The sequence below is a fragment of the Ochotona curzoniae genome, unplaced genomic scaffold, assembly GCF_017591425.1.
Source record: "Ochotona curzoniae isolate NIBS_2020 unplaced genomic scaffold, NIBS_Ocur_1.0 contig_1302, whole genome shotgun sequence".
Taxonomy (NCBI): Eukaryota; Metazoa; Chordata; class Mammalia; order Lagomorpha; family Ochotonidae; genus Ochotona; species Ochotona curzoniae.
Genome location: NW_024465035.1, coordinates 4,434,230 through 4,448,414, shown reverse-complemented (window position 1 = coordinate 4,448,414; position 14,185 = coordinate 4,434,230). Strand labels below are relative to the sequence as shown.

The window sequence follows — 14,185 nt, the reverse complement described above, 5'->3', positions numbered from 1 at the left end:
GGGCCCTGTGACAGTCAGCCTCTCCATCTTGCTTTGTTCTTAGTGTCAGTCTGATGTAGGCGTCTGCTCAGCAGACCCTCAAATCTGAATTTGTGTCAAAACTGTGTATATTTCAAAAAGTCATTCTTTCATTGTCCCTAAATGATCTTAATGCATTGCCAGCATTTCCCCTGGCAATAAATTAGAGATGCAGGAACGTTGGGTTACTCGAAAGCATGGCTCAGGGGAATTCATTGAAAAAGGTGGATCTAGCCAAAATGCCTGTGCTGTCCTGAACTTCACTTTAATCATTGCTGCTGTTCTATACAAAAGAACAAAGTGAGTTTGCAGAAAAGCCGTGGTGGTAATACAGATTCATGATGCAGAATGGAAGCACATGAAGACTTGGAAAAACTGGAGGTACTTTCACTGCAGTTTAGCTACAAAGAACATGTAAAGTTAATTTCCATCATCACGAATAGTGAAATTGGTTTGAAACTGAAATGGGACAGTGCAGTGATGCAGGAGATGAGATAGAGGTGCTGACTGAGGAGCTAGCTCTCGGTGATCTGAGTAACTTGGAATGACTGACGGAACGACAGGTGCTGACGACGGCATTGAAGAATGCCCATGTTTTTTTCAGTTGGATAAATCGTTCTTGCAACGTGTAAATGTGAATGATTGTTCTGATTTGCTCAGTGCTTGTGATGTGTTCCCATGAACTGGGTTACTTCTCAGATGCCCATGGGAGCACTAGGCTTACTGCGCCAGGCCTACATGCCTTCATTGTTAGTGCTCTTTGCTGATCTTTATGAATTTGACATTACTCTTTGATTTGGTGGTTCGCTTCCCAAATGGCTGCAAAGAGCAAAGATTGGGCTTGGGCCGGGTCAGTGTCAGGAGCCAGCACTCTCTCTGTATCTCCCATATGGGTGGCAGGAGCCCAGGTAGCATGGATTTCTCTACATTTGATGTTATTTGTGGTTCTCTTTCTGTACCTTAGAGCATAAATTAGTTATGCTGTTCAAAATACGTTGACAGAATTCTGTTGAAGTACATGTTAGAGAATCAAGTTTGAGGTAGACATCGGAATTGCAAATAGGATCTCTGCGTTTCATTTGTTCATGTAAACTGTGAGGAACTCTCTTAGGCTCTTGAGATACATGGAAAGAGTTAAGTGTACAACCTGGATTTGCTGGGATTACATAAGCTTTTTGGAATATGAAAGATGTTACTGGAACAGAAGCAGTAGTAAAGGGAAATAGGGGTGCAGGGAAAGGAGGGGGGGCTGAAAACATGAGAGTTTAGGGGAGGTGTCGCTGTGAAGGTAGCCTTGGCATGGACTCTGGGAAGGTGACAGTGTGTGCTGGCAAGTGACTGGAGGAGGAGGCTTCTGCAGGATGCACAAGGGCTCGCCGATGGTGCAGAAACAGGAGGAATGTCGGAGACGACCTCAAAATTGCTTCCTTAAAATATCTCTACCACTAAGGTGTACAGCCAAGTAAATATCTTCACACACAATCTTGTATGTGCATGCTCAGAGCAGTATTAACAATAGTGAAAAATTAGGAAGAACACAAATGTCCATCATTTGATGCATGGTTAAACAGTGTAGAGTGTCACTTGGCACATTGGCTGGCACAGTGGTAGCTTCCGCAGTGGCAGAGTTGGATTAGCGCTTGTGAGGTGCACGCTGGGAGTCAGAGGTGATAGAGTAGTGGAGAGACTGCCAAGAGGGTCTCTGACTGGGGTGCTGAGATTGATCTAAAAATGGTCTGAATATACAGAGAGTCCAGGATGGCCATAGCCTAAGAGGAAAGCCTCAATGAATCGTATCATTTTTATTTTTTAGATTTTTTTATATATTTATTTGAAAGGCAGAGTGACAGGGAGAGAGAAATCTTCCATTAACTGGTTCTTCCCCAAATGCCTGGGACAGTCACAACCGCATCCTGGGCTTCTGCATGGTGGCAGAGGCTCAGGAGCGAGGCCCTCACCTCCTGCCTTCGCAGGCTGGGGCTGGGTCAGAATCAAGCAGCCAGGACTGACTGCGTGCAAGTGGTATTTATCCTGCTGTGCCACTAGCCCTATGGAATGTGAATCATGTCTGAAAAAAGTGTTGCAAAAAATGTTTTTGAATGAATGCAGCTTTATTCTAATTGTGAAAAGAGTATTTGTTGATTTAGGAAATTCCTAATATTAATGTGTATTTAGCACCTTAAGTGAGCCATAATTTTACCCATTCTATTTGAATTACTGGCATTTGTATGTATCCCACAAGATTTTTTTTTTAAAGATTTATTTTATTTTTATTGGAAAGGTGGATATACGGAGAGGAGAGACAGAGAGGAAGATCTTCCGTCCGATGATTCACTCCCCAAGTGAGCTCAACGGCCGATCCTATGCCAGGATCCGAAGCCAGGAGCCTCTTCCGGGTCTCCCACACGGGTGCAGGGTCCCAAAGCTTTGGGCCGTTCCTCGACTGCCTTCCCGGGCCACAGGCAGGGAGCTGGAAGGGAAGCAGGGCTGCCGGGATAGAACTGGCACCCATATGGGATCCCGGGCGTGCAAGGCGAGGACCTTAACCATTGCGCCACCGCGCCGGGCCCTAAAGATCTTTTTAATTCTGTTAAATATAGAGGATGTATGTAGAACAGTTCTTGTCCTCAAGAAATTCGATCCATTGAGGGGAGGGACAGTTGGGCAGGCACAGGATGGAGCTAAAGCTATGGCAGAAAGCTGAGCAGGCTGTTCCTTAGGAACTGCAGTCTTTAAAACTGTTGTGAAACAAAATGTGGAAGCAATTGTAGGCCAACATTGTGGCACAGTGGCTTATGCCTCTGCCTGTGGGACTCTGGCATTCTCCTTAAAGCGCTGATTTGAGTCCCAGCTGCTTTGCTTCCTGTCCAGCTCTCTGCTGTTGAGCTGGGAAAAGCCATGGGAGATCCCAAAGTGCTTGGTCCCCTGCCAGCCACCTGGGAGTGAGCCAGTGCATGGAGGGGCATCCCTTTCTCCACTTCCCACCCCCTCGCACCCACGCAGTGTCTCTCTCCTTCTCCCTGCAACTCTGCCTATCAGAAAAATAAATCTAAACATTGTGGTCTGCACAGGGTATATGGCATACCAGGAAAATGTGAGCGATCATAGCTTGACTGTGAGAAATTTAGGATATGTGACACTATACTAGGGAGATGTAACATTGTACTAAATATATGCATTTTTTTCCTTCTCATTTTCAGGTTTCAGCACAAAATGAACATAATTAGGGAAAATAAGGATTTGGCATGCTTCTACACAACAAAACATTCATGGAGGGGAAAGTAAGTATTCGTGTTGGTTTTATTTCTCTGTGCTTCTGTAAAGGTCTGCCCTGCTTCCATATCTGACTAATGCAGAAGAGTTCGCTGGTGCTGTTCCACCCTTCTTGTCCGCAGCTTGTGGATGTTTTAAGTACAAGTGCTACATTTAGAATAAACCATTGTTCTTTGTTTCTTTTGACATTTCTGGGTTTCTGTATCTGCCTTGTGAAGGAGTTTGGTAAGAGATAAAGTAACAGTTCAAAGGAAAGTTAACCAGTTACCCAGTTGCCTTGGAGGCTACCAGTATGAAGGTTATGCAGTAATGGTAGTGTTAAATTTTCTTATATAATCTAGCTTGTGTGGTGGACATATTTCCTATCCATTTGTCAGAGAGAATGTGTCATTGGTTTTGGTGAAGTTTGTAGTGACATTTAAAAATTGGATTGTTTTTTTAATTTCCCTTGGTATGGGATGAAGTCGTTTTTCTGTTTCCAGGCAGCTTCCCTAGCAGATCACGGTGTGGACGTTTCTGTTTCCCTCTTTGTAAAAAGGGTAACTGTGATGATTATGCAAATATTACAAAATTAATGCCTTGGCTACATTGAATATTCAGTCAATGGCACCGGTTGACCATTACAAAAAAGTCTAGTGCACTGAGTAAAATGAGTATGGTACACTTTGACAAATAGATGATTTGGCTATTCGGAGTGTCGCCCATAGATACAGTGGCAGAAAAGGCGGTCTCTGTGGTGGACTTTGACTCACCGCAGCGTGTTCACAGCACATCCTTGATGTCGTGTGTGTAGCAGATGCTGGTGTGTTGTTTGGTTGTGTCCTGTGTTGTCGGTCACTTCAGCAGCTGTTGGACCTTTGTGCTTTCAGTCTGCATTATGGTAATGCCAAAACCTTCTCGTTTTAAACACCTTAGTGTCGATATTTTTTTTAAGGTATTTTCATATTGGTATCTTTGTGTGGTTTTGACTTTCATTTTCCTAATGAGGAATATTTTTTCACGTGCTTGTTGGCCACTTGTCTATTTAATGAAATGTCTTGTGGGTCGTTTCTTACTTTTTGTGATATTCTCTGAGACACAAAATTTCAGATTCCAATGAAAACCACTGTTCTAAAAATGTCTTATTTATTATTATTGCTGTGCTTTTGGTGCCAGGTCTAAGAATCCAGGGTCATAAGATTTATTTACTCTTATGTTTTCTTTTGAGGATTTTAGAACATTAGTTTTGAGTAAGTTTTGTTTGTTTGTTTTATAATGTCAGGTAAAGTAGGGATGCAGTGTCATTCCTTAGTGTGTGGGGTTATGTGGCCATCCCATCATTATTTCTGGAAAATGCTTTTCTTTCCCCTTTGAATTGCTTGGAAACCCTTATCAAGAAGTGAGCGGACAGTTGTGCGAGCGTGTGTGCCTGGGCTCTGCCTCACGTCCTGTTGGTCTGTACACCTGCACTTTCTCCCGAAGCACGCTGCCTCATTTGCTACACTCTGCACTTTCCACACGGAGAACCAGCCTGTCTCTCGGCTTGCTTTTTCAACATTTTTGAGTATTCAGTCTCTTTCATATGTAACTCTAATAGAGCATTTTTGATGTTGATCATCTAAAGAGTGCTTTAAACCTCAATTCGAATTAGCGATATAGCCACAGTTGGTTTAATGTTTCGTTGCCACATACTGGCATGTGAAACTCAATATAGTAACTATCATTTCTGGGAAGATACAGACTTTCAGGGAGAAGTTAAATGATTTGAGGTGTATATACCGCAGAGCAAAAACACTGTTGGAAGAAATTGTGAAAGATCCCGGTAATCAGAAACATCCCAGTTGACGCTAACGAACTTAGGCTATTAGGATAGGCCTACCCCTGCGGGGTCTGCAGAGTCCTGCGGCCCTGAGGATCTCAGATGCCCACACTCTGCTTAACACATGACAGCTAACTGTCAATTTAGAGAATTTAAGGAGCGGAAGACGCACTTGTTACCTGTGTTGGTGTCTCCTGATGTTTGCAAGCTTTCAGTTCCGGAATAGAAAACAAGTGCAATAAGCAGAGTCAGTACTGAGTGTGAGTGCTCGTTGGAAGATGCTTTCGTCTGCTCGTGCGTCTGTGGTGTCATCTGTCATACGTTTCTTACAGTGCTTCAGTCTTTATTTCTTTTTGAATTTAATTTTACATGACTGTACTTTATTCGTATCAGAGATTGCTTTCGATGTGATACTTTTACATAATTAGCCACCAGATTTATTCCAAACCCATGGAACCACAAATGAAATAGCTATAATCTATACATAGCAGTTTTGTTGCCTATGATAAGTTAAATGTGTTTTCCTTCATAAAATAAACTTAGCCTCTTTTTGTTATTGGTTGTGTGTTAAAAACTAGTTGTTATATGACTTAATGGTGTGCTTGAAAGGCAGAAGTCAGCGAAACGGTCATGAATTTGGGTGAATGCTACCAGGTAATTGGATAGATTAGTCTTGCCTGCTTGACAGACACTAGGCACCTGTTGTGATCAGTGCTGGGGACTGGCGGAACTTTGAGTTTAGGAGATAGAGGAAACGGATGCCTCCCTGAATCCATGCCATATTATTCTTTTATGACCTAGGACACTGATGCTCAATAAAAAAATGAATAAAAGTCTTTTAGTTACAATGTTGGGCTTAACATTCCACACCTGTGAGACAGCGCTGATTTTTATCTCTAAATTTGTTTTTCAATAGGGTTTCATAGGAAGCTATTGACAAGGTTGCTTATCAAGATGCCTTAATTGACCTAGAAAAGCAAAATTAAAAGGTAAAATTTAGGAGCCTGCAAGGTGGTAGTGTAGCGTGCTAATCTTCTGCCTACAAACGTCTGCTCCTGAGCGCCAGTCTGTGTCCTGGCTGCTTCACTTCCCATCTAGCTCTCTGTGGCCCATGTGGAAGACCCAAAAGAAGCTCTTGGCTCCCAGCTTCGAATCAGTGCATCTCCGGACCTTGTGGCCGTTTGGGGAGTGAACTAGCAGATGGAGATCTCTCTCTTTCCTTCTCTGTAAATTCTGGCTTTCGAGTAATAATTGTAATAGTATTTTTTTTTTAAAAAGATACAATTAGAAAAACTAAATTTATTTTTCAACATAGGCTCCATCTAGGTCAGGACACTTTTGAAAGTTCTTATACCAGTCAGTTGGTCTATCTCTAAAGAACTTAGGGTCCTGGAAATTTAATCATATCACTGCAGTCTTTATTAACTTATTAACTAAAGAAAGATAGGCACTCAGATTTTTTTTAAGATTAGTAAACAAAAGGTGGCAGAAACCAGATCAAGACTCAATTAGACCTACTGGTTTCCCATGAGAACGCTGGTCCAGTGGCTCCTGTGAGGAGGGGATGAGCACGGCTGTGCTGTGGCTAACACTGCCTCACTCCTCAAGAACACACTGCTGTAAAGCCAGGGTTGCCACTCTCTGACCTTCCTTAAGCATCCCAAAACACAGTCGCTCTGACTTTTGTTCCTGCCTAGCCCTCTTTTTCTTATTTAATTGAGCAGAAGAGAGAGATACTCCCATCTGCACATTGTTCCCCTGGTTTACTCACCTCGCAGCGACCAGAACTGGACCAGGTTGAAGCAGGGAGCCAGAAACTGCATTCATTCCTCCCACAGGATGACCAGGGACCTGACTGCTTGAATCATGCCCATCGCCTCTCAGGGTGCTGTTAGCAGGAGACTGGAATTGGGAGCGAGCCAGAATGCAAGCATTCCTTTTATTTAAAAGGTGGTTTGTTTGAAAGGCTGAGTTGCTGAACAAGAGGGAGGGAGAGACCCAGGTTTGATTTGCTGGTTCACTCCCCAAATATTTGTAAAGGCCAGGGATGGGTGGGACCAAGGCCAGGAGTGCTTTCTGGGTGTTCTGTGCGGGTTCAGGAGTCCAGGCACTGGAGCCATCTTCTGCTGCTGCTTACGTGTCTTAGCGGGGAGATGGATCAGAAGAGGAGTTGTGTCCCTGTGGATTGTGTCACAGGTGCCAGCTTTACCTACCACACTGTGACACCTGCCCCTCCAAGCAGATTCTTAACCACTAGGCCAAACACTCGCTCCCAACTTGTGCTTTGACCAACTCCTTTCATCTGTAGGAAGCCATTACTTTGTGTTTTGTCTTTAGTTTAGTCATGTTTTATCTGCTTGAAAGTTCCTGGAAGAAATGCTTCAAGGTCTTGATTGCACTTGTTTAAAATTGTCATCAAAAGCACTGTCCTTTAGCTCGTCTGGACACAACCGTCTTCCCACTGACTGGGCAGGAAGTTTGTGCCACTTTAATTTTTCTTTCAGAATTGTTTAAGCTGTTTAGTTGAGATGTCTGTGGTGTTGACTATTGTTTCTGCTGTAACTTACTCAACCTCTTCAATGCAAGCAAGAGAAAGATGAATCCAAACGCCTGAGCCGCCACCTGCTGCTTCCCAGCGCACTAGCAGGGAAATGAGCCCAGCTGTATGTGCAGTGCAGGTGTCAGAAGGGCCTGGGAATGTGCCACAATGCCTGCTTCTAAAATTCATGGTGGTGTTCAGAATCAAATAAGCAAGGATTGGGCCCGGCACAGTAGCTTAGTGGCTGAAGTCCTCGCTTTGCTTGCTCTGGGATTCCCATAGGGGCACCAGTTCGTATCCCAGCTACTCCACTTTGCTTTCAGCTCCCTGCCTGTGGCCTGGGAAAGCTGTCAAGGACGGTTCAAAGCCTTGGGGCCCTGCACCCCTGTGGGAGACCCTGATAAGCTCCTGGCTACGGATTGGTGTAGCTCCAGTCATTCTGGCCAGCTTGGGGAGTGAACCAGAGGATGGATGATATTTCTGTATCTCCTGTAAATCTGCCTTTCCATTAAAAATAAATTTTTAAAAAAATATATAAACAAGGCTCTGTGTTTTATTACAATGGCCTGAGGTGCCACCTGAGATGACAGCATGCAATATCCGCATGCCAGTTCCGGTCCCAGCTGTATCCAGCTTCCGGCTGATGTGCTTGGAGAAGAGGCAGAAGATGAGTCACATGTGTGAGCCCCGGCATCCCTGTGGGAGACGGGATAGAATTCCAGGCTGCTGACAGGCTGACCTCAGCCTTTGGGGAAGTGAATCAGCACGTCTCCATCTCTGTCCTACCTCTTCCCCCACTCTGCCTTTCATCCAAGTAAAATGAATCTTTAGAAAAATGAGATTCAAATAAAACCAATTCTCTAGTTTTACTGCAGAATTATGTAAAGATTCTTTTGTGTGACTCTCAAGTTACTTGTGAAGGATACAGTTTGTGAACTCACTTCTGTCGTATTTGTCATTGTGCAGTCTTTAGGTCAGATGCTGATTTGAGAAAGATGTTTTCATTTCTATCGATTGACTAAGCCTTATCTTAATATCTAACCCCCGGCCCTCCACCTGTTTTTGAAAGAAGCAAGTGGAGGTTTTTGTATTAGGAGAAACTGCTTTCATTTTTTAGTTTGCTACTGTGTTGTACAACATATAAAATTGGACAAAATATTTTAGAATGTTGCAATGATTTTTGGGAGGAGAGGTAGTTAAAAGTTTATTTTTACTTGAAATGCAGATTTTACAAAGATAGGAGAGACAGAGAGATCTTCCATTCACTGGTTCACTCCCTAAATGGCCTCAGTGGCTGGAGCTGGGCCAGGCTGGAGCTCGGAGTGTGGAGCTGCTTCTGGGTCTGCTTCTGGGTCTCTGTGGAGTGTGGAACTGCTTCTGGGTCTCTGTGGATTCAGGGACCCAAGGGGTTGAGCCATCTTGTGCTGCTCTCCCAAACATGTTAATTAGCAGGAAGCTGGATTGGAAGTAGAGCATCCAGGACTGGAAAAGATGATTATGCCAGTACTGCAGGTGGCGGCTGAAGCTATGAAGCCACCATGCCAGCCCCAGCAGTACTTTTTTATTAGTACACGTGGGAGGTGAATCCCCATAGGAAAATAACTGTTGTTGTATAATGTACTGATTGGGAGGAGCATGGACAGTAGAAAAGTGAAAATGTGCAAGTTCTTTCTTAAAGGAGTACATCATGTGTGTACATGATGGCTGTTTATGGCAATACATGTCTTTAGTGTCTTAGTGCTTCAAAGTGGAAAACATGATGTTTGTTATTGATGGCCAAAAGGCATTGGATTCAATCTGAAAATATTTTGGATGATTAAGTATTACTAAAATGCAAATATGTAATAAATGTGGCTTGTTTTCTAATATTGTAGTCTCTTAAAATGAACCTCTTTTTGTCCTGGGTTTTAAATGCATTTTTATTATCATATTTTAGTATCATTGGGACAGTCAGGAAACTGTCCTTACTGTTGTTTTCTAGAACCATTTAAGAAGCATGAGAGTTTTGTTTGGTCCTCCAGAGTTTCTTTGAAGTTGGTTGCTCTCAGCGGTTGGGAGAGTGTTGCTCTCCGCAGCTGTCCAGGTTCTGTGTGAGGGGTTGACAGTCTATTTCCAGATTGAGCAGCACACATTTGGCATGCGTTTGTTTCTTCTGTATCTAGGGATATGGGGTTTTTATTCTTAGTTTTTGTTTGTGTTTTCTTATTCTAGCTAATATTCAACCCAATTTGTATATTCAAAGAACTAGTTTTAAATGTCTTTCCAGTTGAATTTTCACTCTTATGAATTTCTCTCTTAAAAGATAACTGATGTTAAAATAATTTTTTTTCTCTGTCATTTATGTCACTCTGAGTAAAGGAAGTAAAGTGAAAAGTGAAAATTGCTTATTTGTGGTGTAGGCTTCCTACTTTCTAAAACATTGCAGCACTCAAATGTAATAGGTAGTTGCTTCAGCAGAAATGAACATTTCCAAATATGACTGTGACTGATTGCAAGCCATAGCTTTTCCTTCCTATTACAGTTTTGTTGAAAGATTTTGAAAGAATTAGGGTATAGTGGTTTTTCTTCTTTAAGATTTTATTTTTTAGAATCTTTGAGCATCCTTATCCTTTGTCGGCTTACTTGGAACTAACATCCCAACTTGATTTTGTAGATAATGCTGTGCTACCTAAGCGTGTCAGTGTTGCACAGTGAAGTGGCGTAGGTAGGCTTCAGCACTGATTGCACATGGGAGTCCAGCGCTGTGATGGGAGCAGCCCACAGGTGCCCCGTGAGCCAGCTCCCCCGCTGATGGTGCCTGGGGAAGCAGTGGGCTGGTACACCCACGTGGGAAGCCCCAACAAGCTCTTGGTTCTGGCTTTGGATTCGCCCAGCTCTGGCTGTTGCAGCCAGTTGGGAAATGAGCCAGCCAATGGGAGATTCTTGTTCTCTGCCTTTCAAATAAAAACAAACAAACAAATAAATCTTTAAGAAAAAAAATAGAATACTTAAAATAGAAGAATATGAAACTAAGCTATATTTATTCACCATGAATCAATTTAATGTTTCTGCTTTCTTTTGTGTCGCCATCACATATATTTTTTAATGAAATGGTTTCTTTCTTGTTAAAAATTTAACTCCTTGTTTTCTTTTGTAGGTATAAACGTGTCTTTTCAGTTGGAACCCATGCAATTACAACATATAATCCCAATACCTTAGAAGTAACAAATCAGGTAACCATATGAGAATTTCTTAGGTGTTTCTATAAACTAGCTTGAAATTTTAAAAATCAGGATATGATCCATTATCTCCTGGCCTGATACCAGTATTTCATGATAGAAATGTCAAATGTAGGGGAAAAATTAATGTGCTTCTGTAAGTTTTGAGCTTGGATCCAGAAATAAATGAATAGGGGAGGGAGGGGAAGGCGCTTCTCCCAGGCTTTACAGGGCAAGGCTTCTGTGCGTGATGCTGGTTGCACCGTCTCCTTTATGTATTCATATGTTAGTTCTTTGTAGCTTTGAATACTGCTATGGAAATGCACTTATGCATATGTTAAGCCACAGGCAGTTGATTGAAATACTTGTCATGGAAGTAAGATTGTTATGGAGGCAAGAATATTGTAAGCATAGAAAAGCAAACATGTTTAAAGCTTATTTCTGGCTTATTTTAATTCTAAATGAACCATGTTTACAAATAATTCTAAAATTATAATCTCTGCTTTTTTCTTCTTGTAGTATTCTGGTAGCTTTGGCTTAACGTCACTAATGACTGAAATCGGGACGCCAGTAGGGATTTTTGTGGGTTTTCTCTGATGCCTGCTAGACCTCTGTTACTCTGTAAAATCTTGACTGTTTTACTCGGTGGTTGTGAGAGTAAAGTGATAAAAATAGCTGTTGGCGTTTATTGTGTGAGGGCATCCGTTGCATTCTTTTCTTTTGTCAGTGGCCTTATGGAGACATTTGCAGCATCAGCCCTGTTGGAAAAGGACAAGGGACAGAATTCAACCTCACGTTTCGTAAAGGCAGTGGGAGGAAGTCAGAAACCTTGAAGTTCTCTACAGAGCACAGAACAGAGCTGCTTACAGAAGCACTGGTAAGAAAATGCACACTTGCTATTTATTAGTCTTTTTTAAATGCAAACAAAGGAAAAAGCAATTCATGTTTCATTGTCTTCTTCATCTACAACTTCTACAGTCTTTTTTATTGATTGTGCTTGATCTGTAACTTAGATGGTATTTTTTAGTTTCAGAGTTACTAATTTGGTAGAAGACTGAGCTGTGTATCTTTCAAACAATTGATTAACGTGGATGGTTTTTGTTTTCTCTTTCAGAGATTTAGAACTGATTTTTCAGAGGGGAAAATCACTGGAAGGGTAAATATTTAGCATTAATTAAAATGTATTTTATGTGTATAGCTGTTACCCTTTATTGAAGAAACCATTTGTACCTGGAACACGCTGTGTGGTATAGGAAACTAAAATTGGAAGAATCAGGTTTAACACTTTTAAAAGGATACCATGGTATATGGAGAGAAGTCATGGGGGAACAAATATTTTCTGTTTAGCAAGTGTGTTTAGCCGTGAAAAAACTCTGTCACCACTCGGGGAGCACTGGGTCTTCAGGCGGTAACACAGAACTCACCGCATTGCAGTGCTTGGGGGGAGCACGAGATACTGGATGAGTGCCGGAGTCCCTTGTTTCAGAGTCTGAGGGTTTGAAGACGCTCTAGAGAACCCTGTGCTGTATGTTCTTGTATTGTGCCCGGAACAGACTGAATCTCCCGATGGTGTAATAGCTTGGAGGGAAAGTCGTTCTTGCTTGTTAGAGTCTTCACCCGCCCAGGCCCCCTGCTGTCTGGCGCAGCAGCATACAGATCAGGCCCTGCTGAGGACAGGAAACGGGACTGCATGCTTGTTTCACTCTTGTGTAAGAATGTATTTCTCTCCGTAAGCAAACCCATGTCTTTTGGCAAAGGGCAGGAACTGAATTCTAGTAAGCTGGCATCTTTCCCCTCTCTTCCTCAAGCCCACGTCATTTCTGTGGGTATTCTATGGCTTAGCTGAACATTCTAGAAACCTCACCGAGTGCAGTGCTTGCCCAGAGTCCACCTGAAGCAGTGCAATGGCAACATGCTTGTTTCTTGTACTTAATTGCTTACATGCTAGCAAGCAAGGTTTCCCTGTTAGTTTAGAAACCAGCTGCTTCCAGGAGAATACCCAAAGAACTTGTGTATACGATTCCTTTATGCCAGCTAACTTAAAACTTTTGTGATTAAGTATTTAGAGAAGATGGCCGGAAGTGTAGTTCGTCTAATGTTATGTCAGGAATAAGGGACTGGAAGTGACACCTGAACCTCTCTTAAAAAAATGTTCAGATTCTACTCCAAAGACTCGGCTGACTGAACAGTGCCCGTGCAAACACTGAGTGTGGCCCCAAGCTACAACCTCCTGTTACCTTAAATAAGGTAGCTCAGAAAGGGTTTCCCAGAGTCCTTGCTGATCCATGAAGTCCTTCTCATGGGCATAGCACATAAATGACAGTTGGCTAGAACAGAGGATACCTCGTGGAGTTGGTTTAGAATATGTAAATCGGCATAGTTGGGAAAGCAGCAGCACGTCCTGTGGCCTCTGCTGCTCCATCCTTGAGGAGAGGCCTAGGCTAGCATCGACCCGTCCTCTGTTTAAGAACCAAGGCTTGAAATGTGTTTTGGTTTAACTGAAGCCGCTTTTTCCACCTGCAGAAGTTCTTTATGGAACTGTGCTGTGCGTGACACATCAGTAATGCTGAGGGGACTTGGCTGTGTGACGTGCTCTTACGAATACTGGTTCAATATTGGATGTTAGTGGAGTGTTCATTACTTAATGCCTCACTGTCTTCTGAACACGTGCCAGAATTCTTTACACTTTCCTGTTAGTATCCTCCAGCAGCTGATTTATTTTGACGTGAAGAATTGTGTAACTGACCATGTATTCTTCATGTTGGTGACAGGAAGACATCGTGGTATTTGGGTGAGGGAGAGAGATTTATTTCACATTTGATGCTTTGTTGTTCTTATTTGCTTTGCCTCATTTTTCTTTTTTTTCTTAAATTCAGTTTCTCCTATATTATTCCATTCTGCTTAGCAGCCTGTGTTAAATCTTTCTTTTTAAGAGTAAAATTAGATTGCAAGTGAGCGCTGGCCATTGTGATGATTTCTGATTGTCAGGTGTCTTAATGCTTCGCCTGAGTAGAATCTCACGTGCTGATGTGATCAGAACTCTGAGAACTTTCCAGTAGTGTGATTAGAAAACCTGAAGTCAGATTAGAACTCCGTGTTCTTATACAGAAAGAAAATGTACATTAATATACTGACCTGAATAGTTTAAATTGGATATTGTAAGTTTTCTTAAATGTGAGTTAGTTCTTTTAGCTATCTAACTTGGATTAGAATAATTGAAATCCTTTTCCTTGTAAGACCCTCTTAGAACATATTTTATCTAGGATTTCATTATAATTGGCTTGAGAATGAGTTAAAATTGTTTCACAAAATACTGTGACTAAATGTTAATTAAGAATTTACGGTCTTCCATGCGGATTA

The 14,185-nt window shown here is 42.2% G+C and overlaps 1 protein-coding gene across 2 annotated transcripts in view; it reads left to right on the top strand.

Annotated features, from left to right (window-relative positions):
* Positions 1–14,185, top strand: part of DNAJC13 (DnaJ heat shock protein family (Hsp40) member C13) — a 90,849-nt gene that overhangs the window by 10,455 nt on the left and 66,209 nt on the right. For both annotated transcript variants that reach the window (XM_040962837.1, XM_040962847.1), the window contains exons 2-5: positions 3,219–3,299; positions 10,765–10,840; positions 11,553–11,702; positions 11,940–11,981. In XM_040962837.1, coding sequence (XP_040818771.1) covers positions 3,232–3,299; positions 10,765–10,840; positions 11,553–11,702; positions 11,940–11,981 — 336 coding nt within the window. In that variant the 5' untranslated portion in view covers positions 3,219–3,231. The remainder of the gene's footprint in view (positions 1–3,218; positions 3,300–10,764; positions 10,841–11,552; positions 11,703–11,939; positions 11,982–14,185) is intronic.